General features: G+C 49.9%; 1 protein-coding gene across 1 annotated transcript in view; it reads left to right on the top strand.

Moving 5' to 3' along the window:
* Positions 1-14,131: 14,131 nt before the first annotated feature.
* OLFML2B (olfactomedin like 2B) overlaps positions 14,132-19,517 on the top strand; it is a 111,987-nt gene continuing 106,601 nt past the window's right edge. The window contains exons 1-2 of the mRNA XM_050963141.1: positions 14,132-14,311; positions 15,799-16,062. Coding sequence (XP_050819098.1) covers positions 14,132-14,311; positions 15,799-16,062 — 444 coding nt within the window. The remainder of the gene's footprint in view (positions 14,312-15,798; positions 16,063-19,517) is intronic.

Below are 19,517 nucleotides of genomic sequence, written 5' to 3'. Positions count from 1 at the left end.
AGATGGAGTGACCCAGTGACACCTTTGCAGTCTTAGGGGGTGTAACGCTCCCTCACTGACCCCGGAGGAGGGAGGTCCCTGGAGGTCTGCGATAGCCTGTCTCCAGGCTTGTCTCAGTTTACCTGCATACTGGGCTTGCCTGGGCTCCGGCAGCCCATCCCCTGACAGTCTTAAGGAGCTGGCTATAGCCCGGGCAGGGCTCAGGCAGCCAGCAAACAACAGTCTTACAGGTAGGCTAGGGCCTGGGCTTGCAGGGCTCAGGCAGCCAGCAAACAACACAGTCTTAAGGGGCCGGCTGTAGCCTGGGCGGGGCTCAGGCAGCCAGCAAACAACACAGTCTTCAGGGGGCTGGGGCCACTTCTCTTCAGAGTGAGAGTCCCTTGCAGAGGAATGACAGTCAGCCACCCAGGGAGAGGGCAGGGGAACGCGGGCCATCCCTACTCCACTGCGTCCCAGCCCAGGGGCCTGGCAGGGGCAGAGTCAGCTGCCCCGGGGTCGGCGGGGATCCAGCCGCAACACGCCGATGCTGGGGGTCTGGGCTTTGCAGCCAGCCCTACGGCAGCTGCCCCTGGGCCACTTCCTGCATCCAAGCGTTGTCCGGCTCCTCTGACTAAACAGCAGCAGGCACTCCAGGCCAGTTGTCGTCCGTGTCTGGGGCGTGGACCGGGCCAGGCGGAGGATCTGCCTTGAGCTGCTCCAGAACCATCGACACGTCCTTCCCCTCTGCAGGTTTCCCCCTGAACGGGCTGCGGGTCTGGTCTTTTATACTTCCGGCCCCGCCCTTCTCCTTCCGATGAGGGGGACGAGGAGGCTTAGGCTCTGCCCTTCCAGGGGTGGGTAATGCTCCCTCACTCACCCCGGAGGAGGGAGGCCCGTCCGTCTCACTACAGAGGGGAAGGGGGAAAAATGCTGGAGAGGTGGTTTAAGTGGGTTATGGCTTGTTATAATAAGTCACAAATCCAGTGTCTCTGTTCAGGCCAAGATTTTTAGTTTTTAGCAAAGTTATGAATTTACTCTCCCAGGCTCATCTTTTCAAGGCATGCAGATTTCCTTTGAGGATGAGGACTGTAGAGTGATCGCTTTGTGAGAAGGGCTCACCGACAGGTGATATGGTGTTTTTGTCTATCATTTTTCTGTCACGTATAACCCTTTGACCACCACATACAAGTTCAAATATGCTGAACTAGGCCTTGAGAAAAAGCGAGGAACAACTTGATGCACCTCAGACACTCCAGAAGGGATCATGTCAGACAAGAAATCAATAGAAGCTCCCACACACTGGAAGAAACTTACCTGGAAATCATGCAAGAAACCCAAAACAACCATTCAGAAAACCTGATGACAGCCATCAAACCCAAAAACAAAAAGTGGAACCAACTACAATTCCACAACCCACAAAACACCATGTCCAGGAGAAACTATAGTGCCAGGATCTACCACATAGGCACTATACAACCCAGCCTCATCAGTTTATCAAGACTACTCCTAACCGGAGCTAAATTACCTGTACTCTCCAAAGGACTGAACTTCTGCTCCACCACAGAACCTGAATCCATACTAATGTGCACTGGCTCTGCCTTAAAAAATTATTTCATAACAATGGCGACATCACCCACACCTACCATGTTCCTACCGACAGTCATAAGAAAAAAAAATTATCTGACTGAACACCCCACAGAGTGGATGAAATCAAACTCTTGATCGCTACATCAATAGCTTCAGGAAAAAAATGACTGAAATCCTTAATAAACTTCACATCCACTATAATCACTCTACTGCAGAGAGGACAGTTATACAGTCCCTAAAATCCAACCAGCAAATAGTGATAAAACCAACAGACAAAGTGGGCAACCCTGTAGTCCTAAAGCATGAAGACTATGGCAACAAGGCAAATCAACACCTTTCTGACCCCACCTACTATAAAGAACTCAGAGAAGACCACAGTTTACCCAGGAATTTAAGGATCTCATCAAATCCTTCCCCAAACAACTCCAGGAGAAACTCTACAACCTTATACCCCACTAACCCACCCGATGGACCTTTTACATGCTTCCCAAACAAAGGAACCCAGGCAGACCCATCATATCTGTCCATGGCACTCTTACCGAAGGAATATTGGGACTCATAGAAACCATCCTCAAAACACTCACCACACAAAGAGGCAGCTTCCTCCAGGACACAACCAACTTCCTCTGGAAACTCTGCAACATTAGCAACCTCCCTACACCATCTTTGCCACCATGGATGTCACCTTTTTATATGCCAACATCCCTCACAATGATGGCATAGCTGCTTGCCTCAAATATTTACCAGATAATGGGCACTCGCCTCAGATATCCACCCCAAACAATCGCCAAACTCATCCTCACCCACAACAATTTTAAATTCAACAAACACTTTGTCCAAACCATGGGAACAGCCATGGTACTAGAAAGATTCCCCACTGTGCCAACTTCTTCATGGGCCACCTTGAAGAAGAATTTCTGGACAAATGCAACATGAAACCAATGATATACTTGAGCTACACTGATGATATTTTCATCCTCTGGCCAGATGATCCAAACTCCCTCATAGATTTCCACCACAACTTCAACAACCACCACTTGTCCATTAAACTCAGACAATTCCTACACCAAAATTAACTTCCTGGACACCACAATCAGCTTCAACAATGGAACCATACAAACAATTATACATAAGAAATCCACGGACCACCACGCCTACCTTCATAGATCCAGTAACTACTCCAAACACACCAAGAAATCTGCTATCTACAGCCAGGCATTCAGATATCACAGCATATGCTCTTAGGAGAAAGTCAGAAAATCAGGTGCCAGGCAGTAGTGAGTAAAATAGAGTCATGTAGCTGCCACTGGATGGCACTATGATCTCATCTTGGGAATCTCCCAGACCACTGAGTGAACAAGAGACCAGGCTGCAAAGCAGCAGCTGGGGGAGAGCCGGAGTTTCAATCCTTGGCCTGTGTCCAATGGGCTGTGACAGCCAGGACCTGAAAATGTGCTTCCCTATTGTCAGCTGGGACTGCTGTAGAACTCCCACACAGCCCAGTTTGGGGAAAGATGTGTCCCAATGTGACATTGCAGTCTATATGATTTTATAAAAACATGCTAAGGAGTGAATATAATGTAACTGGAATATGCTTCATGCAAAAGGTCTCTTGTAAGGTATCATTACAAAGCTTATAATCTACTGAGTGTGATCATCCTATTTTATAAATGTACCACTCTTGTATCTGAAACTAGAAATATGAAATATAAATCTGAGGGCCTATTGGAATTATGCAAAGTGTGGGCCATTAATGATGGTTTGGAATCTTGATGACTCCCATTACCCAGGACAATTGACTGCAGATGGCAGTGTTTTACCTGTATACCTGTCTTCCTGTATACCTGTGTGCTGGCAAGTGGATAATGAAGTCTTGCAGTGACAAGAGAGAGGACAAAGGATTCCTGCCTTATGCAAAAGATATATAAAGGAGTGGAACAGAACAAAGCAGGAGGAGCCATCATGAAGAATCCCCTAGCTACCACCTGAGCTGGAACAAGAGCTGTACCAGGGGAAAGAATTGTCCCCAGGCCTGGAAGGTGTCCAGTCTGAGGAAAAAACTTACTGAAGCATCTCTGAGGGTGAGATTATCTGTATTTAGTTTGATTAGACATAGATTTGCGCATTTTATTTTATTTTGCTTGATGACTTACTTTGTTCTGTCTGTTACTACTTGGAACCACTTAAATTCTACTTTCTGTATTTAATAAAATCACTTTTTACTTATCAATTAACTCAGAGTATGTATTAATACCTGGAGGAGCAAACAGCTGTGCATATCTCTCTATCAGTGTTATAGAAGGCGAACAATTTATGAGTTTACCCTGCTTAAGCTTTATACATGGTAAAATGGATTTATTTGGGTTTAGACCCCATTGGGAGTTGGGCATCTGAGTGTTAAAGACAAGAACACTTCTGTGAGCTTCTTTCAGGTAAACCTGCAGCTTTGGGGCAAGTAATTCAGACCCAGGGTCTTTGTTGGAGCAGACGAGAGTGTCTGGCTCAGCAAGACAGGGTGCTAGGACCCCGAGCTGGCAGGGAAGGCAGGGGTAGAAGTAGTCTTGGCACATCAGGTGGCAGCTCCCAAGAGGGTTTCTGTGATCCAACCCGTCACACCTAGCTTCAGAGGAGAGGGTGAATGGGGGTATCCTCTCATGTCTGTGGGAGCTCTCACAGGATATTGGGCCTCCAATTGCTATGATCTCTTATAAATAACTTTTCTGTATGTAATGCTCACCCTGCCCTATACTGAATAACCTGATAACCCTAACCGCTCACACGGACCCTCACCTCTGATCCAAAACTAATCCATTAATCTCACCCTGTCACTCATCCCTGAACTACATCTTAGCTCCTGCCCCCTAATGCTATCTATAGCATAACCCTGAGATGGCATCAGCTCCAACCCTAAAGCACAGGACTGTTGGGTCCATCAAGCAGTGTGGTAGAGAATGTATGGGTCCCCAGTGATGAATGGCATCACACAATGGTGTGTTGTTAGGGTCCAACAGGACATTCCTTCCAATATGGTGGGAAGTGTTTGGATCCTGGCATAGCTTCTATTCCCCCAGTGGCATTGCCCCTCTACAAAAACTGGGGAAGTGGGAAACCAAGAAGGCAATCAGGTCAGTGCAGGCAGAAGTATTAGGGCCCTGTTATTTTTTTTCCTACAATGTTAAAAACTTGTTATCCCCCCACTGGATTGCATGGGGTGTGAGGATCCAGGAGGAGTCTTTGCAATGTACCAGGAAGGTGAGACTTCATTCTCTGACTGTGGTTTATATTTTTAACTCATGAGGAAATATTGACTAGTTCAGCAAGAACAATGCTTGCCCTCAGCCACACAGCGAGGGACTAACCGTAGTGGCTGCACTGTACCCAGTTCCAGGATACCCTGGGCCCCTGCTGGCCCCACCTTGTCTTTCATAAAGTTTCCTTCCTCTAACTGGTGTTTTTTGGGTCTTGGGTTTGTTTTAAATCAAAGCACTAAGATTCACATGGCCAGTTGAGGGCTTTAGTTATAGCTTGTTCCTCTTTATTGGCTAAAACAGGATCATCACTCCTGAGCCAGCACCATACACAAGGCCTGTACCCAGCCCCTTTCTCTACATATCTTATCTGGCCCTGGTCATGCAGCAGCTGAGCCCCTCACAGCCATTAATGGCTTTGTGTCTTCCCCACAGCTTGGTGAGATAGGGCAGTGTACTGGGACTCAGGAGACCTGGTTCAATCCCAGGGTCAGCCACAGACCTTGCACTCGTCACTTGTGCCTCAGATCCCCATCTGTTAAATGGGGACAGATGCCTAGCTAATAGACCAACAAGGAGTTAGGAACCAATGACATCCAAGTTTAGATGCTTGTCCAGGGATCTCACAGTGGCCAGAGAACTTGGTGTGCTCAATCAACAGCTCTACAAAGGCCTGAGAGCAGCAAGCCAGAGACATTGAATCATTAACCACAGGAAGTCCTCTGGCTGGCCCGATGCCCTAATATTCGGGGCCTTCATTTAAGCATGACAAACTATAGGTGCTGATACAACGAACTTATCCCTTGATATCAGACCAGCCAGCTTGCAGAGCTGAGCCTGTGACCGTACAGACCCTGTGCCTTGACACAAGCCAAGAAAGGTTCACACTGACAGGAGTGAACCAGTCAGCTGCACAGAGGCCAGCTTTGACATCAGCCCAGAGTGGTGAAATCGCTGAGCTAGTGATTTCACCGACCAGTCCCCAGACTGCAGGCCAGCAACCCAGAGGAAGGCGCTAAGTCAGTGACTTCACAGAGCCTGAGCCTTGAGCCAGTGAACTCAGAGAGTCTTGTACCTTGACAACAGCCCAGCAAGCTGGACGTGTGGAGCTGGATACTTCACAGAAGCATGTCCCTTTGCACGATTGTGCTGGATATCAGCCCCGCAACCAAGAGCTGCTCTCAGGGCCTGCCATTAGTGCTCAGCCTGGCTCAGCTGTGGCTAAAATAAGTGGGAATGCTGGAGATTGCAAGCCCTGTCCTCCACTAAAAGCCTGTCCTCCCTTCTCCCTTGCTTGAGCTCAGCTCTCCCTGAACCCTCCTTTCTGTCTTTTCATGGGCTGCTTGGGGAACTGCAGTGGGAGCAACAGGCCACATTGGTGCTTGGCAGAGGAGTTTTCTGGGACCCAGGCCTTCCCACCAGCACCCTCTCTTGCCCAGGGTATGGGGGCATCTAGAGGGGAAGCAGAAAAAATGGTCCTGCTTGCAGGCCAGTGGCTGCAGAGGGCCAACCCATGGAGTTTTTACAGAACCCATAATTGCCCTTTCTGAGGTTTCACCCATGCCGTATTCCCACTGGCTGTCTGGATTCTGGCTGCCCAATATTTCAGACCAACAGCTCTGGCTTCCCTTGACAAGGGAGGACACCGCTTATGTCTTGCTCTTGTTCCCAGCAAATCTTGCAATGTAGAGGCCTACATTTTCCATGCCCCTGACTCCCCTGGGGACTATGCTTTCCAGAAGTCTTTGTGGCGGAGAGGGGAGCCTTGCTCCACTTGCCTTCAAGGCCTAGGTTCCTGACCCTAGAGTCTGAGTTTGAGCTGTGTCTCAGACCAAACTGTCACGCTGGGATGACTTCTCTCTCCCAAGGGTTGTGTCTTTTGTTCCATGGGTCTGTCTTTGCAGTACGATTTCTGGAACAAGGCAGAACAGCTTCAGAGACTTCCCTGATCAGCTCTGACGGGCCAGTATTCCCTGTCCTGTGCATGCCATGCACACTTTTGCTAGGCTAGCTATGGGCATGTTTGGGGACATGGTCTCTTTTCAGATATTGTTATTCCATTGGCCCTGTTCTCCTTCCTTGTTTTGTCCCATCACACAATATGACAGAGGGTCACTTCGGCATGTGCTAGTAGTGCCCATGATGACATAAAGCCTCCCGCACTGGGAAAATCCCCCGTTTATTCTGATCTTTAACCACTGCCCTCATATTTCACCCTCCATAGCTCTTCAGCCTAGCTGGTGCTTTCACTCTCCAAATATCTGCAGAGTGCTTCCATTTCCATCACTCCCCATACACACCCACTGAAGTCTTCACTTAGCCGTACTACACATATTTTAATCTGTCCTCATCTCTTAGTCCCTCTATCACACTGTGGCTGTAGTTGCTTTCCTCTGAACTGCTTCCCACTTGTCAGCTCTTCCTGGTGGAGCCCAACATTAAATACCCAAGTCCAAGTGTAGCTGCACAGAGAGAAAAGGTGAGTAAATCCCTCTTCTCTGATGTGATGCCTCTGCATATGCAACCCCAAAATGGCACTGTCTTTTTCTGAAACCATACTGCATTGCAAATGTATGTCTTTTAGGACTGCAGTGTTGCCCACCTGAAGCATTCAAAAGCCATGAGCCCAGGTTCCAGAAAACACAAGATTGGCTTAAAAAACAGGAAATTTTAAAAAACATCTAGGTTCTGTTTATTTGCTTTCTGGTGTTACAGCCTTTAGGGCCTGTGTTTTGAGGCATTATGGTGCAACCAAGAGGGCTAGAAATGGACTTTTTAGAATGAAAGCTGGGATTCAAGTGTATTCCCATGACTCCAGGAGCTGGGGCTTAAAAAAAACATCAAAAATCATAAGACATGATAAAACTGCAAGAAATACCACACAGTGGGGCCTACACCACTTGTACAGCCTCCTGTGTGACACTCACCATCTGTCACATGGCACACTTGCCCATGGGATTGCTTGCAGTTGATTCTCCCAGTCTCTGGGGCTGTTGAAACTTGCTCTGCAGGCAGGTGACAGGGTTTCTCTCCCTCTTCTGAGTGCTCCCACTGCCAGCCAGCCCCACATGGTTGGGGGAGAGACTCAGCTGGCAGCACAGGGCAGCAGGGACCATCCATTGCACACTAGTAAAGGGTGCTGCCTGCAGTGATCTTTGGACATTTGCTCCCCTCTGCAGATTGGCTGCTGCCTCCAACTGCCCCACATTCTCCCCTCCCCCTTGCTCCCCCTGCCTGGTCCCCTCCCTCCAGGGCCAGCCTTAGGGAAATGGTGCCCTGGGTGAACTTGTATTTTGGTGCCTTTGGTCCCCATAAGCACTGTGCCCCTCCCATTGTCTCTGGCCCTTGCGGGAGCCCCCCATTGTCTTGGCCCTCATGGGGTCTTCACTCCCTTTCACTCTTAATCCCTGCATCCCCTTCCTGTGATTGCATGGGAAACTGACCTGGATACACAGAGCGACTGGCCGCTCCCGCACTTGAATGCTGCTCCTCTGTGCATGGCTAGGGGGCTCTGAGGGGAGCAAGGAACAACATCTGCGCTCTCTGCATCCAGGTCACTTTCGCTACCGGGTCTGCATAAGGGGAGGACAGGAGAATAGCAGCTCCTGATGCTCGCCTCACAGAACAGCCCAGATGGGGAAAGTGACCTGGATATATGGAGCGCTTGTTGGTGCTCCCCCACTTACGGCCACCTAGGGGGCTGCAGAGGAACATTGGGAGGCAGGGCCGGCTTTAGGCACAGCAGGTCCCAATTCGAAGAAGCTGCCGCTGAAGCCCCACTGCTGTCTTCGGTGGCAGCTCAATCACTGCCACGGAGGAAGGAACCTCCACTGAAATGCTGCCAAAGACAGTGGCAATGATTGCTGCTGCTGCCGACAGTGCCGGGACTTCAGCTGCAGCTCAATCGGCTGCCGGTGCCTTTGGCGGTATTTTGGCGGAGGGACCTTCCTCCGCGGCAGTGATTGAGCTGCTGCCAAAGACAGTGGCAGGACTTCAGCGGCAGCTCCTTCAGGATGTTGCGGGGCTCTCTTAGCGGTCCGGGGTCTGATTCCAGGGAATCAGCTGAATCGCCCTAAAGCCGGCCCTGTTGGGAGGAGGCGAGCAGTATCTGTGTGTCACCACTCGCACGTCCTGCCCTGCACTCCTCTGCTGGAGGAATCAGGGAGAAATCTAGGCATCCCCCCAACATAGCACTCCCCTGCCAGGTGTGAGGAGTTTCTGACTACACCAGCAGCACATACCTCTGTCCCCTTGACCATGGCACCTCTGGGTGGTTTCCAGGGTGGCCCACCCCTAAGGCTGAGCCCACCTCCCTCCTTCGTCTCCGTCGCCTTCCCAAATGATTAACATACATGAAAAATAACCACACACACACCCCTCCCAAAACCCAGACACAACAGGATGCTGGTTTGCTCTGCATCAGGTAGCCTTCCCCACTCCAACTTATTATCTGCCTCGGCTATTCAGGCTCTGAGTGTGTGGGGGCAGAGATCACCTCTCATCTTGCATCTATGCAGCACCTGGCACAAGGGGCCTGGATCTCAGGTGGCCTTTATGTGCTGTTCTAATACTACTATCTCCTTACAATGCATGCAGCTGTGCAGTTTCCCCAGAACCCTCCCCACTAACCCAGCATTAACCTCACCAGCACCTCTCCAGAGCTACCCCCAGAAACCTCCCCACCAGCTACCCCTCAGTCCCGCAGGGACGGGCACAGCACTAACCCCCGACAGATCAGCAAAGAATCCTGTGGCACCTTATAGACTAACAGATGTTTTGGAGCGTAAGCTTTCGTGGGTGAATACCCACTTCTTCAGATGCATGTGGTGGAAATTTCCAGGGGCAGGTATATATATGCTAGCAAGCAAGCTAGAGATAACGAGGTCAGTTCAATCAGGGAGGATGAGGCCCTGTTCTAGTAGTTGAGGTGTGAAAACCAAGAGAGGAGAAACTGGTTCTGTAGTTGGCAAGCCATTCACAGTCTTTGTTCAATCCTGAGCTGATGGTATCAAATTTGCAGATGAACTGAAGCTCAGCAGTTTCTCTTTGAAGTCTGGTCCTGAAGTTTTTTTGCTGCAGGATGGCCACCTTAAGGTCTGCTATAGTGTGGCCAGGGAGGTTGAAGTGCTCTCCTACAGGTTTTTGTATATTGCCATTCCTAATGTCTGATTTGTGTCCATTTATCCTTTTCCGTAGAGACTGTCCAGTTTGGCCGATGTACATAGCAGAGGGGCATTGCTGGCATATGATGGCGTATATTACATTGGTGGATGTGCAGGTGAACGAACCAGTGATGGTGTGGCTGATCTGGTTAGGTCCTGTGATGGTGTCGCTGGTGTAGATATGTGGGCAGAGTTGGCATCGAGGTTTGTTGCATGGATTGGTTCCTGAGCTAGAGTTATTATGGTGCGGTGTGCAGTTACTGGTGAGAATATGTTTCAGGTTGGCAGGTTGTCTGTGGGCAAGGACTGGCCTGCCACCCAAGGCCTGTGAAAGTGTGGGATCATTGTCCAGGATGGGTTGTAGATCCTTGATGATGCGTTGGAGGGGTTTTAGCTGGGGGCTGTATGTGATGGCCAGTGGAGTCCTGTTGGTTTCTTTCTTGGGTTTGTCTTGCAGTAGGAGGCTTCTGGGTACACGTCTGGCTCTGTTGATCTGTTTCCTTACTTCCTCGTGCGGGTATTGTAGTTTTGAGAATGCTTGGTGGAGATTTTGTAGGTGTTGGTCTCTGTCTGAGAGGTTAGAGCAGATGCGGTTGTACCTCAGTGATTGGCTGTAGACAATGGATCGTGTGATGTGTCCGGGATGGAAGCTGGAGGCATGAAGGTAGGCATAGCGGTTGGTAGGTTTTCGATATAGGGTGGTGTTAATGTGACCATCACTTATTTGCACCGTGGTGTCAAGAAAGTGGACCTCCCATGTAGATTGGTCCAGGCTGAGGTTGATGGTGGGGTGGAAGCTGTTGAAATCGTGGTGGAATTTTTCCAGAGTCTCCTTCCCATGGGTCCAGATGATGAAGATGTCATCAATGTAGCGTAGGTAGAGAAGGGGCGTGAGTGGACGAGAGCTGAGGAAGCGTTGTTCCAGGTCGGCCATAAAGATATTGGCATATTGTGGGGCCATGCGGGTGCCCATAGCGGTGCCACTGATCTGGAGATATATATTGTCATCAAATTTGAAATAGTTGTGTGTAAGTATAAAGGCACAGAGCTCAGCAGCCAGTTGTGCTGTGGCATCATCAGGGATAGTGTTCCTGACAGCTTGTATTCCATCTGTGTGTGGGATGTTTGTGTAGAGAGCCTCTACATCCATGGTGGCTAGGATGGTGTTTTCTGGGAGGTGACCAATGCATTGTAGTTTCCTCAGGAAATCAGTGGTGTCATGGAGATAGCTGGGAGTGCTGGTGGCATAGGGTCTGAGTAGAGAGTCCATATATCCAGACAGTCCTTCAGTGAGAGTGCCAATGCCCGAGATGATGGGGCGTCCAGGATTTCCGGGTTTGTGGATCTTGGGTAGTAGATAGAATAACCCTGGTCGGGGCTCTAGGGGTATGTTGATTTCTTCTGGTGTTAGTGTAGGGAGTGTCCTGAGTAGATGCTGTAGTTTCTTAGTGTATTCCTCAGTGGGATCTGAGGAAAGTGGCCTGTAGAATTTGGTATTGGAGAGTTGTCTGGCGGCCTCCTTTTGGTAGTCAGACCTGTTCATGATGACAACGGCACCTCCTTTATCAGCCTCTTTGATGATAATGTCAGGGTGGTTTCTGAGGCTGTGGATGGCATTGCGTTCTGCACGACTTAGGTTGTGAGGCAAGCGATGTTGTTGTTCCACGATTTCTGCCTGTGCATGCCAGCGGAAGCATTCAATGTGTAGGTCCAGACTGTCATTTCGACCCTCAGGTGCTGTTGGTGGGAGGGCACCTGTGTATCAGTGCACTGTTCAGTGTTGTCCTGGAAGTATTCTTTGAGTTGGAGACGGCGAAAGTAGGCTTCCAGATCGCCACAGAACTGTATCATGTTGGTGGGGGTGGCAGGGCAGAAAGAGAGTGCCCGAGATAGGACAGACTTTTCTTCTGGGCTGAGTGTGTAGTTGGATAGATTGACGATATTGCTGGGTGGGTTAGGGATACCACGGTTGTGGCCCCATGGCAGGTAGGAGTTTAGACAGCTTACAGTCCTTTTTCCTTTGTAGAGAGGTGAAGTGAGTAATGTAGATCTCCTGTCTTATTCTAGTGAAGTCCGTTTGTATAGAAGTTTGGTTATTAATGAGAGTCTCCAGGTTGGAGAGCTCTTTTTTGATGTTTTCCTGTTTGCTGTATAGGATGCTGATCAGGTGGTTCCTCAGTTTTTTTGATAGAGTGTGGCATAATCTCTCACTGTGGTCTGTGTAGTATGTAGATAGCAGTGCATTTTTTACCTTTAGTCCATTTGGTATGATGTCCATCTGTTTGCATTTGGAAAGGAAGATGATATCTGTCTGTATTTGTGCAAGTTTCTTCATGAGGTTGATGGATTTCCACTCCATACGGCTAAATGCAGTGCCTTGCATGGTGTCAGATGTAACCCACACACTTTCTGGGTATGCTGCTCTGTCCCCTTTAGTGGCACTGAGACCACCCAGAGATTAATGAGTCTGCTCTATTGCCTTAGCCAGCAGTGGCTCCAGGCACCAGCGCTCCAAGCGAGTGCCTGGGGCATGCCCTGCCAGTCCCTGCGAGGGCATCAGTCAGGTCGCTTTTGGCGGTGCACCTGCAGGAGGTCCACCGGTCCCACGTATTTGGCGGCAATTTGGTGGCAGATACGCCGCAGCCATGGGACTGGCGGACCTCCCACAGGCATGCCACCCAATCTGTGGGACCGGTGGCTGCCTGACTGCCGTGCTTGGGGTGGCAAAAAAGCTAGAGTTACCCTTGTCCTTAGCTAAGGGCCACGTGGCGTTTAGTTCATGCATTTAGCTCCAGAGGTCCCTGGTTCAATCCTGCCTGCTGATGACTGGGGTCTGTCTGTGTTACACAGACACTTTCTAGCTACCCACAGCCACACCAGTGCCCACCTATGCCAGTTCCTACACATAGCTCCAGCCCCAGTCAGGTAACCCCCAGCAACCACTTGGGTACCTCCATCAGCTATCCAGAAACCCTGGTTTCCCCACTACATATACAGCACCCATCCAACATCTCACCCACCCAGCAGTCCTTGTCTCCCTCCAGCCCTAAGCAGCCCTTCTAGCTGCCTCCCTCACTTTCCCTGGAGATGGGGGAATCGCACCCTGAACCCTAAGCTGTGTGGTGAACGTGCTCTGCTGGTGGCCAGCACAGTGCCTGCCACCCCTAAGCTCCTGCACTGGGACCCATACTGTGCCACAGAGGTTCTCTGGGGCTCCCCTTCCTGCATGGATGCTGTTGTGCCTCCTAAGTCTCTGTCAGAGAGATAATTGAGGGCTCCCCTCTCTGTTCTCTTCCCCTGGTGCCCGTTGTCTCTGTCTGTGCAGGGGAGCCATGTGCCAAGTTGTCTCTGTCTGTGCAGGGGAGCCATGTGCCAAGCTTGAGGTCAGGGCCTCGCACAGCCTCTCCCACCCGCTCTTGCATTAACCCGTGTAGTCCCTCTCGTTGACTGTGGCCTGCCGGGTGCCTGTCACAGTGCTCAGTGCTAGGCTGGTTGGCTGGCACAGCTAGTGTGGGAACCAGATGCCACTGTACTGTGGGCTGCTGGGGAGGGGTCCCTGGCTGGACAGAGAATCAATGGGATTGGGGTGGGGTGGCAGCCCCAGCCCCTCTGCGCAGGGGAGGGATGTCAATGCCCCCGTGTCCGGGGCGCCCCCCCCATCCCTTTGATACAGGCTCTGGGGACATGGCACCCCAGTGGGGGGAAGGGCTCACTGCCCTGGGCTCTGCCAAGCGCCCTCTGAACGCTGCCTCGACCTATCAGCCCCGGTGCACCGCATCTGCCCGGGGTGAACGGGCAGCCACGGGGCGGAGGGGCTCAGACCCTTGGGGAGGGCTCTGGACCCCCAGCTTCCAGGCGCCGGTGCTGGCCTCTGGCCCGGGCTGCTCCTCCTCTGTCCCTGCCCCGGCCGAACGGAGACACAATAGCCAGGCTCCTCCTCCCGCCCCCTGCCCTGCCGCCGAGCCCAGCCAGCCGCCAGCCCAGCGCGCTCCGCCGACACTCGCCAGGGAAGCGCGCCCGGCTGCGCAAGAGGAGCCTTGCGCCCTCCCCGGGGACATGCGCGGCGCGCCCCTTCAGCGGCCCTTGCCGCGCACCTAGCCGGAGGGAGCGCTCGGAGCCGGGATCTCCGCCGCGGCCGCCCTGCCCGCTGCCCCCATGGCTCAGCCCCTGGTGCTGCTGTGCTGCTGCGCTGCGCTCGTGGCTGCGGGCAGGGGCGTCCCCCCGACTGCGACCCCCGCCCGGCCCGGCTCGGCCCGCACCTCGCAGCCGGAGGGGGTCCCAGAGGAGGAGCCCCTGCAAAACGAGGCGGACAACCAGGAGAACATCTTATCTCAGGTAACCCTCCCCCTTCAGCGTGCAGAGCCGAGCTGCCCTGGCACCAACCGGGCTTGAGGATCCCTCGCCAGGGAGCTGCGTGTGTGTGTGTCACTCTCCCGGCTCTGCACAAAGGCGCGGGGACTTGGCCCTCTGGTGCCAAGTTTCCCTAAAGGACGCTGGGGCTTTAACCCTTCCAGTCCCGCTTGCTCTAAGGTGAGGCTCCCAGCCAGGCATGGGGAGGCAAGGCAGCCAGTGGCTAAGGGAGAGCCAAATTCCTGTGGCTTTACGAATCCGAGCTGTCTTGCTCTCCCGCTTTGGGAACTGGATTAGTTATTGGAGCTGAGAGCAGGAGAGGTTTATTATTCTGATTGTTGCTGCATATAATTTAATTGCCAATCCGCATAGTTAATTCCATTCACCCTTTTGTTTATTTGCAACTGCAGCACAGTAATTGTTCCCTGTATACAGATGAACTGCTGTATAGGGAACTGGAGAATCAATTCACAGCTTCTCTGTATCATAGAGAAATGATTGAAAATCAAGAATATTCCATGTATGCGGTGTTGTAGCCTGTTGGACCTACGATATTAGACAGAGAAGGTGGGTGAGGTCATATCTTGTATTCTATTGGTGAGAGAGGCAAACTTTCCAGCTTACACAGAGGTCTTCTCAGACCAGACCTCCTGAGTGCTCCTGTGTCTGCGTGTTTTATACGCAAATCAGACCGGAGGAAGAGTTCACTGTAAGCTCCAAAGCTTGTCTCTCTCACCAACAGAAGTTGGTCCAATCAAAGATATTACCTCCCCCACCTTGTTCAAGAATAGTGCATCTGGATTATAGCAGCAAAGTTCAGGGTGTGTTCTCTGTTAGATTTGGCAGATGTACTGTACAATATTATCTATCCTTGGAAATGTCCAACAGAAGAATATTGAAAATATACTGTCAAGTTATTTTTATATTTCAATTTCATGACCAATTTCTGTGAATCTTTATAAAGGAAACCTGTGGAATTGTAGGAGACTATTAGAAATTATATATTACCAGGAAGTGTATGGGTTACTTTTATGCATTATTCCAGACCATGCATTGACTCCCTTAACTCCTAAAACCCACCCAAGTAGAGCACCTTGTATGTAGTTACAAAGAATTCAGTGGATTAACTCCGATAGAATCAGTGTATTTAATATAAACTGTGGTGGCTCTGTCCCTTTGTTTAAATTTTAATTTTACCAAACCCTTTGTAGATAAGGATTGTTTGGGCTTGAGCAGTTTCTTTTCCAATGGTGAAAGGAAATACCTCATCAGAAATCCCTCTTTCCCAAATAGCTCAGTAGCAAAAAACCAAGCCGTCTTGAAGAAATGTTAGTCAGCAATTTGTGTAAGCAGTGAGCTATTTCTGCAAGGTTCAGAGTGTCTGAGCCTTTCTCAAAAACTTTACAAAGTAAACCAAAAGTAAAATCTTATGTTAGGAGCAAACTGATGCATTGTGATTTTCTTGTGATTAGTTGCTAGGTGACTATGACAAGGTGAAAGCAGTATCCGAAGGCTCCAACTGTCAGTGTAAGTGTCTGGTCAGACCTCTGGGCCGAGGCGCCTGCCAAAGGATTAATGAAGGCACTTCCAAAGCAGAGGATTTTTACACTGTAGAAACCATCACTTCAGGACCTGATTGCAAGTGTGCCTGCGTGGCTCCACCTTCTGCTCTGAACCCTTGTGAGGGGGACTTCCGGTTGAAGAAGTTGCGGGAAGCAGAGAGCAGTGACTTAAAGGTATCAGTACAGTTCCTTTTCAATGGGAGTGCAAGTTTGCAAAAGACGTTGTGCATCTGAAGCAGGCTTGGCTTGCCCTTTGTAAGTTCAGCCCCGGAAAAAGATCCATTATAAGGTATACAAACATAGATTGATTACCTCAGCTGGCAAAGCTGCTGCTAACACTTTGGTGCCAAGTTTTGGCTGTGATAATGTGCAGGAAGCCTCATCTACACTAGGGAAATTGTTACCACCAGCTAGCAAGTGTTAAAATATCCACAGACGAAAGAAAGGCAATATTTTCCTGAACACCATGTACAGCATAGCTCCTATCCACACAGCAGTGATTTGCACTGATTCAGCGTAGAACAGCGGTTCTCAAACTTGGGGTCAGGACCTTTCAGGGGTTTGCGACGTTATTACATGGTGGGTCATGAGCTGTCAGCCTCCACCCCAAACCCTGCTTTGCCTCGAGCATTTATAATGGTGTTAAATATATTAAAAAGTGGTTTTAATTTATAAGGGAAGTCGCACTCAGAGGCTTGCAGTGTGAAAGGAGTCAGTCACCAGTACAAAAGTTTGAGAACCACTGGTGTAGGGCTACTGCTGGTATCAGTGGAAGTCATGCAGACATGAGCAGTGGGTATCTTAGGCCAGGGCAGGCTAAGCCTCCCCAAACAGCCAGGCGTGGCCCCACCCATGCTCTGTCCTGAGACCCCGTTCCTGCACTTCCCCCATGGCACCACCCACACTGTGCCTCTTCCCACCCTTGCTCAGCCTCTCCCCCAAAGCTGGCTGAGGCTAAGGTGGGTGGGCTGGCGGGCTAGGGGTTGGGTGGGCTGGCGGGCTGAGGCTCCGGCTGGCTGTGGGTGGCCGGTGCATGGGCCAGCTGGTGGCAGGACCAGTCCAGGCCACAGCGCGCCAAGCGCATGCTTGGGGCGGCATGCCGCGGGGGGGCACTCTGCCGGTTGCCGGGAGGGCGGCAGGTGGCTCCGGTGGAGCTCCCACAGGCGTGCCTGCGGAGCGTCCGCTGGTCCTGCGGCTCTGGTGGAGCATCCGCAGGCACGCCTGTGGGAGCTCCACCGGAGCCGCAGGACCACTGGACCCCCCGCAGGGAAGCCTGCGGGAGGTCCACTGGAGCCGCAGGACCGGTGAGCGGCAGAGCACCCCCCGCAGCGTGCCGCCATGCTTGGGGCAGTGAAATTGCTAGAGCCGGCCCTGGCTGGCGGTGTCTTGGGGCTCAAGGCAGCTGGGGCTCAGGGCTCTGCCGGAGGAGGAGGGGGAAGAAGGGATGGGGTAGGGGAGGGTCCTTGGGCAGAAAGGGCAGAGCTGGGAGCTACCCTCCCTGAACGGAGGACTCTCGCACCACCCATGCATGCAGAGGAGTACAGAATATGCAATAGATCTGAAATCTGCAATGTTGAAAAGATATTAACAAGTGGATTGGAGAGGAGAATGTTGCCCTGAAAAGCACAGTGTATCCACAGCAGATGTTGCCTATTCCAGTCTGAAATAAAATCCACTTAAAAACTGGTTATAAACTATGCCAACTCATAATAACATCAGTAGTATCATTTAAAACTCTCTTTTTCTGATCTTGTTGCACTTTAATTACCTAATACTTTTTTACAAATGTTATCTCTTGGCTGCTCTTGTATCTGCATATTTTATACACAAATCTAGCTTAAAAGAGCCATAAGGGAGTGATTTAAATTAACACACGACAGTGGATTTACTCCTAAAGTTGACGCTCAATCCTTAAGTCACATTGTTTTCTCTGTTTGCTATAGCTCTTGCGATGTGAAATTCTCATTTGCTGCTCTGTGGATTCAGAGAACGCAGAATGAGCTGAGCCAAGGATGGAGTGCATATTTGTCACTTGTCATAAAATTCTGAATGGGGTTACTTCACTTTGTTAAACTGCTGCTCTATTTCACTCCATTGGAGGCTAGTGTGAACCTGGCAGATCAGTCTGTAAGGCATTTTGGGTTCCTTTGGGATGAAAGTTACTACAATGTAAATATAAGATTGATATTGCAGTGAACCATCTTGCCGACCAGTAGGGGACGGGCTAGGTGACTTAACTGGTCAATAGGTCTTTCCCATTTCAAATTTTTGTGATGCTACAGTAACATTAACTCTTTCTTTTCCAAATGACATAGTGAACAGTTATGAACAAGTCTGGGGACTTAACAGTTGGAAGTGACAGAGGAGGAGAATGACCTGGGGGTATTGGTTACTCACAGGTTGACTATGAACTGCCAATGTGATGCGGCCATGAAAAAGGCTAATGCCGTCCTCCTAGGATGTATCAAGAGACAGATTTCCGACTGAGATTGGGAAATGTTCTTACCATTGAACAAGGCATTGGTGAGACCTCATATGGTATACTGGGTGCAATTCTAGTTTCATACGTTTAAGAAAGATGAAATCAGACTGGGACAGGTGCAGAGAAGAGCTACAAGGATGATCTGAGGAATTGAAAACCTACCTTATGAGAAGAGACTCAAAGAGCGTGGCTTGATTAGCTTAACCAAACGAAGGCTGAGGGGAGCTACGATTGCTCTCTATATATACATCAGAGGGATAAATACCAGGGAGGGAGAGGAGTTATTTAAATTAAGTCCAATGTTGACACAAGAACAAATGGATATAAACTGGCCATCAACAAGTTTAGGCTTGAAATAACATGAAGGTTTCTACTCATCAGAGGAATGTGGTTCTGGAACAGTCTCCCAGTGGGGGCAAAAAACCTAACTGGCTTCAAAACTGAGCTTGTGAAGTGTCTGGAGGGGCTGGTAATGATGAGATTGCCTACAATGGCATGTGACCGATCTGTGATGGCTAGTAGCAAATACCTCCAATGGCTGGAGATGGGGCATTGAGTTACTACAGAGAATTCTTTCCCGAGTGTCTGCCTGGTGGGTTTTGCCCACATGCTCAGGGTCTAACTAATCGCCATATTTGGGGTCAGGAAGGAATTTTCTCTTGGGTCATTGACAGAGACCCTGGGGGTTTTCACCTTCCTCTGCAGCGTGGGGCACGGGTCACTTGCAGGTTTAAACTAGAGTAAATGGTGGATTCTCTGTAACTTGAAGCCTTTAAACCAGGGTGGATTTGATTTAAAACAACAATGTTATGTATTCTGGGTATTTTCCTTCAACAGCAAACATAATATTTTAACAAAACAAGCATATGAATTTTTGAATTTAGTTAAACATTCAAGTTTTTTAAAATCAAGTTTGTTTTTGTTAAAATTATTTTTAACTAAAATAGTTAAATGAAATATTTTAAAGAAACCAACAAAAATTAAATCGACTACGTCAGCCAGGTCAACATGAGTAACTTAAAATATTGGCTTCTGCAGCTAACTCAGTCATCTTAACCTTCATTTTACTGTTTGTTCATAATCTGGAAAAGAAAAACAAGCTTTCCTGCTTTTTCACGTCCCAAATGATTTCTCAGTTTGGAATGAA

Source organism: Gopherus flavomarginatus, chromosome 7 (genome assembly GCF_025201925.1).
Source record: "Gopherus flavomarginatus isolate rGopFla2 chromosome 7, rGopFla2.mat.asm, whole genome shotgun sequence".
NCBI classification, from domain to species: Eukaryota; Metazoa; Chordata; order Testudines; family Testudinidae; genus Gopherus; species Gopherus flavomarginatus.
This window is presented reverse-complemented; position numbering and strand designations above follow the sequence as displayed.